The 14,576-nt window shown below is 39.0% G+C and overlaps 1 protein-coding gene across 4 annotated transcripts in view; it reads right to left on the bottom strand.

Moving 5' to 3' along the window:
* LOC136881936 (E3 SUMO-protein ligase ZBED1) overlaps positions 1 to 14,576 on the bottom strand; it is a 123,757-nt gene that overhangs the window by 90,839 nt on the left and 18,342 nt on the right. For all 4 annotated transcript variants that reach the window (XM_067154396.2, XM_067154393.2, XM_067154394.2 and 1 more), the window contains exons 3-4: positions 10,860 to 10,982; positions 1,434 to 1,565 (exon numbers count right to left, since the gene is read on the bottom strand). In XM_067154396.2, coding sequence (XP_067010497.2) covers positions 1,434 to 1,565; positions 10,860 to 10,982 — 255 coding nt within the window. The remainder of the gene's footprint in view (positions 1 to 1,433; positions 1,566 to 10,859; positions 10,983 to 14,576) is intronic.

The following is a 14,576-nucleotide window of genomic DNA, read 5'->3' as shown; positions in this document are numbered from 1 at the left end:
AGTTCCCCTTTTGGAGGCCAGATGAAGCCTTTCTGCAGGAAATGGCACATAAATTCATCAAAAGTTGGCAGTCAATGGCTACGAAGGCAGAAGAGGGAACCTTGTAAATGACCTCAACGGCGGAGTAGGCAGAGGAACTGTGAACAACAAACTGCTGCCTTGCAGATAGGGAGTGGACCCCAAAGGCTAAGGTAAGATAACCTGACAGAAAACAGGCTGGCATGACAGCTAAGAGGGCAGCCACTTCATCATGCTAGCTTCCGTAGGGCTAATAACCCACGTGGAGCGAAATTAACTATTCGGAGAAACATGAGAGTAGCCAGACAGATAACAAGGGAACAACCTGGCATGAAAGAGGGAAGACCCTGGGTGAGGTTCAGAGAATGGCGCACAACAGAAGAAACTTTAGTAAATGGCTGAAATGTCCCGACGCCTAATGGCACAAAGGGAGAGAAGAAGAAGAAGAAGTAGTAGAAGTGAATTACGTTAAATCGAATAAAAATAGCATTGCTCTAATGGAATACATTTTTGTACTGGAAATTTCTTCCGTTAAATGGAGGTCGTGCAAAATCGAGGTTATACTGTATTTGTTCGGGAAACCAAAACTGCAAGAAGCCAAATTACAGAGTTCTCAAATGAAAAATTTATTTACAGTGGAGTAGCACAATGCAAATATACTTTTTTTAAAGAGCAATGAAAAAATCATCTAATGTCAATAGTAGCAAAAGAAAAACTAAAGCTAACAAAATAACTGTACAGTCCAAACAATTAACAATAAAACATAAAGACAAAAGAAAACGTGGAAAATTACTGAAAGTAAAATGAAGAGAACAACTTATAGCTAGGCAAAGTAAGAAAAATACAGATATGAAACATAAACAGTATAGTACAGTAAAAAATAAATATTACATTCTGCACAATAGAGGGAACAAAATGAGAAGAGACAAAAAAGAAGATGAAAGAAATGAGCTATGTTAAGTTAAGGAAGAATCAATTAAAGGAGGCATACGAAGAAAAAGTGTCCAAGTTCCTGTCAGAAGATAGAGTTAAGGAGGGTTGGAATGCAGATAAATAAAGTTCTTTGAACAAGAGAGAGACGGGAACACGGAATATGAAGGGGTGAATTCAACCTGGTCTTGCAAGTTGGGACATGTAGTGAAAAGAAGGATGCAAGTTCAAAAGCCAAGGTCAGCTACTTTCCTGCGAGTGGATGACGGGTGAAGGTTTAACTTATCCAGTACCTGATTGTTGCTGAGATACTCTTTTTTTAATATGTATTTGTATCTGGTCATCCTATCCATGAACAGCCTTTCCCCTGCAAAAGTTCGCTTCTCAAATTCTTGAAGCTCTGTACAGTTTCAAGATTTTCTCCCTTTCCTTTCATAAATTATAATTTTTATAGTTATATTATTACCACTGGGAAAAATAATCACCTCAATTTCAACTTCCTCTTTCGCCGTGCTAGCAGCAGCTTCTTCTGCACTTTCGTTGGTAAATACAGGATGCGTTTCAACCTTTACCGCAGCTAGATCATCGTCAGCCATTGGAACCAGCAAATTTGGCACCTAAAATAGTTGAGTATATTAGAAAAATACTAAAACTATACAAAATCTTCAAGGCTACTTGGATTATATAGGGTGGTCAGAAACATCATGAACCGGATATATAAGTGTTAGGAAGTTAGTCATAGTGATAAATAATTTTAAAATATCATTTATTGTTTCGTATCATTGCCATTTTATCCAGCTGCTGAAGTTAGCCAGTCAGAATGCTCCACGGGTAAATTCAAACGCAGCATTATCAAATCTGTACGTGGCATAAACATCAGCTTTATAGCACCCAGTGAAGAAAAAGAATTCCGCCAGGGCCGTGATGTGAACACGGACCTGTGAGCTGGCAGGATTAGAGTGACGCTGCCTGAAATTCACGGTTTGTTTGTGTTTGACGCTGGTTTAGGGCCAATTGCAGATTTAACAACACTGCCTCACAAAGCGATCTGACTGGCTAACTTCAGCAGTTGAAAAAATGGCAATGGCATGAGATCAAACTACGAAGGGGGATCAAATATAAATGGGATCTTATTTTTTATTTTGGGTAAATTCATTTATTGAAAAACACAAGGCAATTACAATTTATTTTTCCACACCGTTTCTGGCTTTGGAAATGCATTTGTCCCAGCATATGGCCAGCTTTTTGATGCCTTCATCGTAAAAAGGGGTCATGACACTAGCCAGTTGTGCACGAAGTCTTCCACACTCATGTCATCTTCAAATCGTTAGAGCCCTGCACGGATATACAAAAGAATATCCACATATGGCTATCTGCATCCACAAAGTGGTTATCCACGGATAGTGTAAATATTTAACTACAGTATATAACACCTAAGATATTGAAACTGATAGATCTGTTAGCATAATACAATAAGCCACACACCAGCACCAGAATCCCTATAGTCACAGGTTCATGAAGGACTTCCTCTTGCGAAAACTGACATACTGACCTTTGTTTCTTAAATTGCGGACAGGAGCCAGCTAGGCTTAGGTCAAATTTTCGGCTTTATGATCTCAAGGCTCTTTGTATATCACTATTCAACTAATACCAGTGTCAAGGGTCGACTAACAAGCTTAAAAAAGAGTATACCTGAGTGAAAATCAACAAACATCATTATTTTTTTTTAAAAATCAGCAAAATTATCTGCACTGCCATTCAGTTTGTATCCGCTAAGACATTAACTTTGTAGATATCCACGGATAAATCCATAGATATCCGCATCCATGCAGGGCTCTACAAATCGTTTCCCTCCTAGAGATTCTTTAAGCGGTCTGAACAAATGAAAATCGCACGGTGATAAGTCCGGGCTGTAAGGAGGATGATCAAGTGTAGTCCAGTGCATGTCCTGTAACTTGGAGACAGAGTTCCAGTATGGGGCCACGCATTGTCATGGAGGAGGATGACCTGTCAAATCGGTTGGTCTAGTCTTTTGCGGCGATATGCAACCCTCGCCTTGTTCAACAGCCCACAGTAGTAAGCAGCATTGATTGTGAGTTGCTCCTGCAAAAAATTAATCAGCAAAATGCTTCACCGATCTAAAGAAAAAGGTTTGTAAGAACCTTTCCAGTTGACAGTCAAGTCTTGGCTTTCACTGGTGCTGCGACCATTTTCTACCGCCACTCCTTACTGGCTTGTTTGGATTCGGGAGTGTAGAGATGGACCCATGTTTTGTCGCAGGTGATGATCCAACTCAAAAATGCATCACCTTCTTCTGCAAACTTTGCTGTAAGCCTCTGACAGACCTCCAAATGTCTCAATTTCAGATTTTCGGTCAAAAGGCGTGGAACCCATCTGGAACACACTTTACGGAACTGTCGTTGGTGATGATTGCTTGACAGCTCCCACAACTGATTCCAACTTGTTCTGCAATTTCTGATACTCTCGCCTGTCGATCGTTGTCAATAATGTCTTTAATCGTACAAATGTTTTCCTCCATAATGCTGGTCCGAGCACAGCAATCATGTTGCTGATTTCCGCACGTTCTTGTCCTTCCTTGAACTTTTTATGCCATGCAAACACACGCGTCCTTGACAACATTTGATCACCGAACTGTGCAGTCAATCTCTGGCTAATTTCCGATACTGTAACTCCTTCACGAGCAAGAAATTTTTAAATTATGCATTGCCCAGTGGAGGGGTGCACCTGTTACTCCGATATTGTGGAGCATTACTGACGAACCGGCGGGAAATATCTCACAGCACGCTCTCGCCACTCCTAACAGTCTCACCTAAGCATAGCAGAAGTGTGGGGCCAGTCCTACCAACTGTTGATGTTCAGGAACAAAAATTCAGTTTACATTTGATCAACCTTCGTAGTTTCAAATTATTTAGAAGTATGACCAGCTTCTCTAATGCTCATATACATGGTTCAGGTTGTTTCTGACCAACCTGTATAATCTACCAAGTTATCTGATAACTTACAGCTTGAAAGGGGTTGCAGGAAATACGGTATGACAATTGGCATTTTAAAATTTAGGATGACAAAATATCAGGTAGAAAATACAATAAAATACTAGAAACGGCGGATAGTTTCTGTGCCAATGATGAGGATTCTCATAGGTGATATAAAATTCATATTAATCTGTATTGAAGAGCAATATAGTGTAAAACAAAAGCTAAAGGTTTCCACCTATTCAATACTGTTTGTTGAAATCTCAAGAAAGTTACATATATTTGTTGAAATTAGTTTCAGCCTTACCACAGACCATTATCAGTCAAAATCAAAGTAAAGGCAAGACATGAATAAAAAGAAAGAACATACATATATGAAGCAAGCATAAAATTCAAGACAAATAAAGATTTTAAACACTCATCACAATCACATGTCCTGTGCAAGCTATCAGCTTTCCTCCAATTGGAAGACTGCACCTCATATATTGAAATGAAAAGGGAATGCCCTGCGAGCATTTGCGTTCATGTATTTCTCGAGGAGAACTCGCTAACACCCGGCTGTATGGATTCAAAACGAGCGCCGAGCGCGCAGGTGTTGTGGGGGACAGCATGCAAGCAAGCGCTGCTACAGAGTGCCAGCCAAGGCAAAGTGACGTCACAGCGAAAGTTCTCTTGGATTCTATAGCATTTCATCATGAACGGAAGGTTAAATTATAACTTCGAGAACGTCACCTTGTAGGCTTGGACAACAAATGCTACTACCCGAAATTTCATTAAAATCGGCGCAAGGATGGCCGAGATATGAATTTTTTTAGAAGCTCATATTTTCAGTCTCACCGTCCGACCCTGAGTAATATAAGGGGGTCGTCAGCCTCGAAGAGCTCAGTGTGTCAGTGTGTCACAGTGTGCGTCACAGTACCTCATCATGAACCAGTCGTCTCGCTGATGTGATACAGTTCATTACTCTGTCCGGCTAAGGACCGGGGTTCGAAAGTATGTAATACGAGTGTTGAAAGCCTTCTCTGTGGACTCTAACTTCGCGTGTAAGCGAAAGCTTATTCAATGATAATATCGGTCTGTCGAGCCGAGTAAACATCATTTCGCTTTGTGAATTGTGTAACTGAAGAGACTGTACGGTAATCACTTGATATTTTGAAACTGTGCTTAAAGGACTTAGGGCATAAAGACTGTGCTTTAGTTGTTTCCTCTACAAGAGACTGTGTTAGGCTATTACGTAAAAATTGTGCCATAATGAAAGAACAATTCTTTTTATGGACAGCGTCACTTTGTTTCATAAAAGACAGTGCCTACTTTTCTTTCAAGGACTGTGTCAATCACTCCGTGAGAAAAACAGTGTCGACATTATCTTTTCATAAGACTGTGCCAACCTTAATTTTCAAAAGACTGTGTCAATCCATTTTACAGAACTGTGCTAACATTTACTTTCATAAAACCGTGCCAATATTTCCTTTCAAGGATAGTGCTGATTCGTGGAATACGGTACCTTTATTTCTTTTCAAGGGGCTATGTTAAATCCTGTCATAAAAACTGTGTCTACATTTGCGTGTAATATTGTGCCTCAGTGGAAAATTTACCTCTGAGAAATTACGTGATTTTTTGTTAAGACTGAGTCGTAACAGAACTTGGCTCTCTTTCACAAGACTGTGCCACAGACTGTTTCTTTCTGTCTTCGCAGAAACTTTAATTTATTTCTACGAGTGTGTGTGCTAGGACATTGCATGTACTCATTACAAACAGTGCAGAGACTGTGTCCGAAGGACTCGATTCATTTTCTTTTGCACTGAGATTAAGTGAAGTGGTAAACCATCGTATCTCAGGAAGTTCGAGATTATTTTCATTGCCTATCACTTCGAGTTCGATAGTGACTATTGCACAAACAATATTAATCATTCACACAGAACTGTGATTTTGAATTCACCTCTTTTTTTTTTTCAAATGTGCATCCAACACCATTTATAGTGGAACCTATTCAGCCAGTAAACAGTGTCTCGAATTAATTTGCAGTGCAGTGCGGTAAAGAAGTGTCGTATCAGATTCCTCTGACATTCTGTGCGAAAGTTTTACATTTCTCTGCTCCTTTCATGGGACTTAGTGGAATACAAAACTCAACAACTATTCCATGCTGCACTATCATCAGACGACCGCCCCAGGTTCGAGTCTCCTTCAACATCAAGGGCTGAAAACAGCCGTGGGTCAACACCGACAACGTGGGATGACTTTGATGATGTGGGACAACGCCGGCGCCGCAGAACGACGCCTTCTCCACATCTTCAAGGACATTCAAACTATTCGTCTGTAAAAGGTGATATAATTTCTATGCATTTTTTTTAATAAACTGCAAATTCCACTTTAAATATGAACTCATTTCACTACCCTTCTCTCGTACTCTCTAAAGCATGAACCGTACACGCCTTGGCATTATCCATGCTCTCCACAAAACTGAAGTACGGGCATTCCTGTTTCATATATATACATACACACACACACGGTTTGAGTCATAAGTCATGGCAACTACTTTTTATCTAATGAACAGGAGACAACACGGAAAATCTAAGATATGCATTTATAAATATAGGGCATGTACTTATGCATAGTGCCTGAAAACAAATTTTGACTTCAGGAGATTCTCGTAGGAAAGTGGCAGAACACAGGCCATTGGTAAACATTGTTTTATTATGGTATAGACAGCAAATACACAAGACTACGTACAAAGGACAGGTCTCCACTGGTTACAGACCTTCGAAATATTCACCCAAGGCTTCCAATGTGTGTTGCCAGCGGTGGGGCGGGCGCTGAGTACCATGCTCTTCATGTGTATCGCTAACATGTGACACCTCTCTCCGAAATGCTGTTACAATGTCCTCTTTCTTAGCAAACTGTTGTCCACGTAATGGCTTCTTGACTTTGGGGATTAGATCATAGTCACATGGGCTCAGATCAGGCAAACAAGGTGGGTGTGAAAGAACCTCCCATCCCCACCGTTGTTTGACTTCCACTTTTTGACGCTCTCACTCACACACTCAACTTGGGGGCATGCTTAGACCCACACTGTTGCTTACATACACCATCTAGTGGCATCATACGCAAGTACATACGATACGTTTCCAAATGCATATCTTAGATTTTCCGTGTTGTCTCCTGTTCGCGAGAAAAGAATAGTTGCCATGACTTATGACTCGACCTACATATTTTTCTTTTTTCTTTTTATTCATGTCTTTCCTTTACTTTGATTTTGACTGATGATGGTCTCTGGTAAGACCGAAACTAGTTTCAACAAATATATGTAACTTTTTTAAGGTTACAACACACAGTACTGAATACATGGAAACCTTTAGCTTTTGTTTTACACTATGATGAGGATTCTGCCAGGATGATAGTCAAGACAGATAGAGAGATAGATAATTTATTTATCCTGACAAAGTTAGGGACAGCTGTCCCTGTCTTACACTTACTTAATCAGTATAAGAATTAGGTTGATCACTCACTGATTACATATTATTAATACGAGGGTAATCCCAACAATAAGGTCCCCTATTTTTTTTATAAATACAGAACTCTGTTCGTGTGGCTGCTTGTCACAATATTGTGAAGAGTGTTTCCCGCGCTTGCATATAAACATGCTCATGCCGCGCTGAGGCACTCAGTCTTGGCTTGGCAGCCATTGAGAATGGAGCTCCCATTGGATGTTTCTACCAAGTGTGAAGTGTATTAAAAAGTTACAAATAGTTTATTAATATCCACCTGTTCAATACAATACAATCCATATAATTAAGACACAATTATTACACACTGTTTAATAATTGTGTCTTATTGTTTGTCCGGCTCCATGGCTAAATGGTTAGTGTGCTGGCCTTCAGTTACAGGGGTCCTGGGTTCGATTCCCGGCAGGGTTGGGAATTTTAACCTAATTTAGTTAATTTCTCTGGCAGGGGGCTGGGTGTATGTGTCGTCTTCATCATTTCATCCTCATCATGACGCGCACGTCCCCTAAGGGCGTCAAATCGAAAGACCTGCACCTGGTGAGCCAAACATGTCCTCGGACACTCCCGGCATTAAAAGCTATATGCCATTTCATTTACATATTGTTTAATTTGGGACATGTTTTGACTGACATGGTAAGCATCTTCAACCATTAAATACTCCAAGTTATGTCAGGGCCCTGATTCAGATGTTATATATAAGACTATCTCTTAAAATCAAACAGTTTATAATAATATTGTAATTAATGGTCATTAGTTCTCTAAAGCGCTGGAAGTTATACTAATTTTAAATTATGTTACAAAAATTTAATACGAAAGTTTTTTTGTTGACTTCATATGAAACAGAGATAACAAGTTTTTTTACAATGTCAAGAAATATGTAAAGATTGTTTCTATGATTAATGATCAAAATCATAAAAAAGCCTTAATATTTACAATAGTATTTTCCAATGATTACAAATACTGTATACACCATACACGTTATATGATGTGTGGATTAATTAAAAATTTCAATATTTTAAAATCTCATCCTAGTATTAATTAAGAAAGAGAGTCAGGGACGTAGTGTTTCGTAGAGGAATAGTCGGTTGAGCGGCAAGTATACGAGGAATAGTCGGTTGAGCGGCAAGTATACGTGTTATGAACAGCCGAATGACATTTGCCAAAGCATCAAAATATAAGAAATTGATCCATTTTCTCCTAAATCTGCTGTGTATAGTAGACTTGTCGTAATTGTACATCGTAAACTTGTACTATATCTTCTGACGAAGTTAATAAGGGGAAGTTCAATAAGAAATGGGATGTAATATGAAATGCAACATACTGCATGTTGAAGAAAGGCGACTAGCAGCGTTGGCTGGACGAGAAGGTCTAGCAGTCGTTTTGTGTGAACTGCGTGCAGTTATTTGGATTTTGAACGCAAAAGGTTCTCAACCAATTGAAATCCATCGCCAATTGACGGAAGTGCATGAATGTCAAAAATGTTTGTAAGTGGTGTAGAGAGTTTGCAGCCGGTCAAACTGAAATTCACGATGAACAAAGGAGCGGGAGACCGTCAAATTCCGTCAAGACAGTCGTGAGGTTTGAGCAAATCATGCGCGAAGATCAGCGGAGCACCCTGGATGATCTCCGCACTTTGGTTCCTGAGGTTTCCCGAAGCGCCACTCATAGAATTTTAACAGACAAGTTGAAATACCGGAAGGTGTGTGCAGAAGGGTGCCACGCATGCTGACTGAAGACCACATGCGGCAACGAGTTGATTCGACCCGTGCATTCTTCAGCGCTTTGCAACCGAACAGGACAACTTTTTGGAATCAATTGTCAAGGGTGACGAAACCTGGGCATTCCACTTTACACCTGAAACCAAGAAACAATGACGTCAGTGGTGGCATCCCTCTTCGCCAAAGCCGCCGAAATTCAAGCAAACACAGTCTGCCGGTAAAGTCATGACAACTGTGTTTTGGGATCGAAAAGGGGTATTGTTGGCCGACTTTATGCCTGCTGGGACCACAATTAACGCTGACAGATACTGCGAGACCCTGCAAAACTCAGACAGGCAATTCAGAACCGGAGAAGAGGAATGTTGAGCAAGAGCATAAACATTCTCCATGACAACGCTCGTCCACATGACGCCCAGTAAACCATTGCACTTCTGCAACAGTTTCAGTGGAACATCATCACCCACCAATCCTATAGTCCTGACTTGTCGCCCAGTGACTCTCACTTGTTCTGTAAGTTGAAAGAACATTTGGCTGGAAAGCGATCCAGCACTGATGATGAGGTGGAAGATGAGGTTCACAACTCCTGAATAGCATGGCGGCGAGCTGGTGTGACATGGGCATACAAAAACTGTCACACCGCCTACAAAAATGCATCGACTGACATGGTGATTATGTAGAAAAATAGCTAAATGTTCAAGCTGTAAAATGATGTAAACCATTGTAAAAATAAACAGTTGTATGTATTTATTTTAAAAATAAGAAACCTTAGTTTTTGGATTACCTTCGTAAGTAACCTATCATAAACTTAAACTATGTAGAACTATTGAAATATAGCTAACTGTAACTACCTGTACATTAAAATTACAAAAGTCAAGGGAAAGAGCATAATAATAGAGAAAAGGAGTACAGTTTTTAAGATATACATAAAAAATGAAGCTGTAACAGTTATCTGTGAAATATAACTCTTGTCCTGTGTGTTTCCACCCAAGTTAAGAAAGGTACAAGTGAAGGATAAAGTAGACGGGAGGAAGGATTTAAAAGAAAAGAGGATGAGGAAGTAAGAAAGTGATTAAGTGCCTTGCTATTTGTATCTTTCCATCAGATAATTTGCACTTTTAAATTTCTTGGAGAATGATATCCCTCTGACGTTAAATTGTATCAAGATGAAACAAACTAATGCTGTGAGCTTGCAGTAGCTATCAAAAGCATTTTCTAGAAAAAAATGAGTTTTTGAATGAAACTCTCTTTACAGCAGTCTGTTTTCAGACCAAATTTGCTGCTCGGGAGTGTAAGCTGGGTGTACTGAGGACATCTTATTGATAAGTTGGAAGTAACAGACATGAAGGTAACAAGAACGATCACTGGTACATGCAGGTGGGAACAATGGCAATGCATGACGCAGTGCATGATGGTGGAGATCATGTGAGATGAATGGAAGATGGTAAACCTAGGATCGTAAATGAAGCTGATGATGATGATCCTGGTGATGGTTACATTCATCTTATAATGATTTCAAGATCATGATGTAAAACTAAGTGTGGTGACAGAGATTGCTACAAATAGAGATTTACAGGTGAATACTAAATTCACGTAGGCTTGCAGACTAATGCTGTAAGATATAATTGTCTATAATATTGGATAATGGAAAGGATTCCAATGCTTTCTGATGGTAAACCATCAAGAATGAAACCTTTTACCTCACTCTCAAGTTCTCTTTTCACAATTTCCACACTGGTCTCTTCAATGCTTGGCTCAGCATAATCACTATGAGTTTCTGTCTTTATCTCCATGTGATTCGTGGGTAGAAGCACATATTGCTCCTGAAAGAAAGAATAAAAAATATCAAAACCATTTAAAAAGGTCCTAAAATGTAATAATTAGACATCGGTAGGAAAAGAGGGTGTGAACTGTTGCAATCTGTAAAACAGAACAAATACAATATAAGTTCTAATGCAATACCCGATGAGTGTTACTAACTTTTCAGCGACGCAGAACATTTGAGTTCCACTTTACCCAGAGGATGGAGGTGATTCACGTATAACACTACGAAAATGCAGCAATCTACAGTCTGTCTCACCACATTCAAGAGTCAGTGTGTGTAATTTGTGTGAGGGTTGGGTCTAGGAATGCACTCCCTATATGAACATCTGCAGAAAAATTAATGATGCTCAACTTACATAATTTGGATAAAATGTAACAAACCTAACAAATGATGCTTTTGCTCCTTATTACCAATATAATATGATTATTCCTTATTCTTCCTGCAAGTATACACAAATACGTTAGATGTACCAGACATTAAGAAGACAAGTCGCTTGACAGAAGAGTTTGCAAGAAACGACGATCTGTTTCGCAAACTTTGTTCTTTGAGCCCTGTAGCTCAGAGTTTGCTGATCCAAAGCACGTGTCCAGGTTTTTCTTTGCTTGTTCCAAGTTCATTGTGAATTCAAGTAATACACGTTTATCATTTATAATTAGTTGGAAGCGACGTCATGCAACATATATGCGTGTGTGTGTGTGTGTCTGTGTGTGTGTGAGAAAGTGCCATAATTGAGGAGTTGGATGCAATAACAGCGTAAGTAGACTTACGTTATTTTGAGAAACGGAAGCTTGAAGTTTATAAATGTTCTGAGTTAAAAGTAATATTAGGAATCAACCTGAATTTCATTTAAGGACATTTAAAAGAGCCAGGAAATGTATTTCCCAAGGAATTTTATCAATCTGTTAGCTAATAAGAAAGACAGAGTTATTTAAAATTTCATTTTATACGCTGTTATTGCATGAAGAGCAGGAATATTATATTTTGGCATACACCAGTATTGATCAGGGAGTTAGGAAAGCATGATTGCCCACTATAGAAGAACAAAAGTGGCAGTTTATTCCAACTCAGTTCTCCAAAATGTCTAAACTTACTAAAATTAAGAACAAATTCCAAAAAAAAAAAAAAAAATGTCAACTAAGAAAGGAAAACCATTAAATTTACTCTTTATTTAATATTCACCTTTTTCGTTCTTTTCTCGAAAAGAGTCAAGAGAGTTTTGTTACAGTGCTCTCTCCAACTATGGTATTAGGCTACGGTAATTGCCCCCCCCCCACCACCAACAAATAGTCGAAATGTTATAAAATTAGTAACATTCGTTTCTGAACAACTTATATTCCAATTTTAATTTACAAAATGATTCTCTAAACCTAAAAGAAAAGAAAAGGAACAAAAAACAGTGGTTAAGTGGTTAAGTGTAAGAAAGGGCCGGGAGCCCTAACTTCGCCACAATAAAGACGCTTTAATAATAATAATAATAATAATAATAATTATTATTATTATTATTATTATTATTATTATTATAATCGCAAAGTATATAATTGGGATTTAGACATTGTGTGTCTTACTTGTTTGAAATACTCAAATGCATCATTGATCAAAATCGGGATGTTTCATCTTCATATGCTGCATTAGCAGACTCTAGGGAATCATTACACACAGACATGACTTTCACATACCACTCAACATTTTCAGTTTTTAAGTATTTCATTAGTGAAATAACATCAACCCTTTGGTCTGCTTTTACACCACACTTTCTTACATCATGTAGCCTCAAATCATTAGAACTGAGAAAGCTATTATTCCTCTTTAAGAAGGTAAATGACACATAGTAGTGTAGGACTGTGACTCTGATACAACACCATTACGGTAATAATGTCACACAAACTTCTGTATCATGAATCTGTTGCTTTTAGCCGAAGGCATTCTTAGAAACATAGGTCAAAATGCTTATAACTAGTCTTTTATTAAATGTGACACCACAAAACCTTCTCTTCCACTCGCTGACATCTTCTCCAGCCAGAGAACTGGCGACAACTTAACGTGCCACTCGTGAAGCATGCCTCATGCAATAACAGCGTAGCGCATGGTACCAGTTTTAGTGAACTCCTGACCTCTAGCGGCATCCTAACGAACTAAGACCTGGACTGGGTTGTAGTGAAGGGGCCAGGAAATCCGAAAACAGTATTCATGCAATAACAGCGTAAGTAGACTCACGCTGTTATTGCATCTAGCTCCTCAATTGTAAACCATTTGTGAACCAGACCAGTCTGTGATTAATCATAAAAAAAGAAAACTACTAGTGAGTGGCAAGAAGACCTGTGATAATTATGTTTTCCAAATTTCATTTAAGAAAATCCTAGAAGTGCTCTGGATGAATTAACACATACAGCGGCAGATGTAACAGCATTTACCATGCCAGAAAAGAACTTAACGTTCATTGGAAACCAGTTACTCCTATGAAAAAATGCAAAGCGACAAAACTAAGTGAAAAATAAGACGGTTTTATAAAAGACGTTATCCTTAAAAATATATATATATATATATATATATACATATATGACTTCCTTTTAAGAAATTTAAACACAAACTCTTAATAAACTCAACAACTCTGCAACTCTTCAGAGACTTTTGAAAATTATGAACTTCACTTACATGCTTCAAAATCGCCAGTGGACACTTACTGAAAAGAATGAAATAATGTTGTGGAAAAGAAAGTATCTACGTCAGATTAAGAAATTCCATGAAGAGGGTAGATCTATTTATTACCATGTTGAAACATGGGTAAATGCAGGGCACACTAGAATGAAAACTAGTAAAGATGGACTTCTTAGGAGATTACCGAGTGGGTTGAAATTTCCCTCCAGTAAGAGTAAACGGCTTATTGTTTCCCACATAGGAAACGAAAACGGTTTGCTCAGGTGAAACAGTCTAATGAATGAAAGAGTGTTTTAAAACAGGTAGTACTTCAAAATACACGTGCTTGCGATTGCTTTCTTCAACTCCCAAACATCATGAGTCAGACTAATTAAAAATTCACTGATACAACACTTTAACTCTGATTATTTTCAACCATTTACAGTGAAAATGAAATGGCATAAGGCTTTTAGTGTGCGAGTGTCCGACGACAAGTTTGGCTAGCCAGGTGCAGGTCTTTTGATTTGACTCCCATAGGCGACCTGCACGTCATGATGGGGGATGAAATGATGATGAAGACGACATATATACCCAGCCCCCGTGCCACCGGAATTAACCAATTATGGTTAAAATTCCCGACCCTGCCAGGAATCGAGCCCGGGACCCCTGTGACCAAACGCAAGCACGCTAACCATTTAGTCATGGAGCCGGACAGCAGTAAACACTCAAAATAACGTATTTTATGAAGGTGTGTCAGAAAATAACCAGGATGATTTTTTTGTGTTTCAATAATCCCATGCTGGAGTTTGCAGGTGGTTGTACTGGAAAGGTCTGACCATGAGTGACACAGTGCGAAGCATGTCACTCGCCTCAGGCTTCTCATGGATCTCAAGTTGCAGCAAGCTCACAGAGAGGAAGCCATGGGAAAGACGCAAGTATTTCAGCAGCAAAAGCACTT

The sequence above is a fragment of the Anabrus simplex genome, chromosome 10, assembly GCF_040414725.1.
Source record: "Anabrus simplex isolate iqAnaSimp1 chromosome 10, ASM4041472v1, whole genome shotgun sequence".
NCBI classification, from domain to species: Eukaryota; Metazoa; Arthropoda; class Insecta; order Orthoptera; family Tettigoniidae; genus Anabrus; species Anabrus simplex.
The sequence above is the reverse complement of the archived record's forward strand: the minus strand, read 5'-3'. Positions and strand labels throughout refer to the sequence as shown.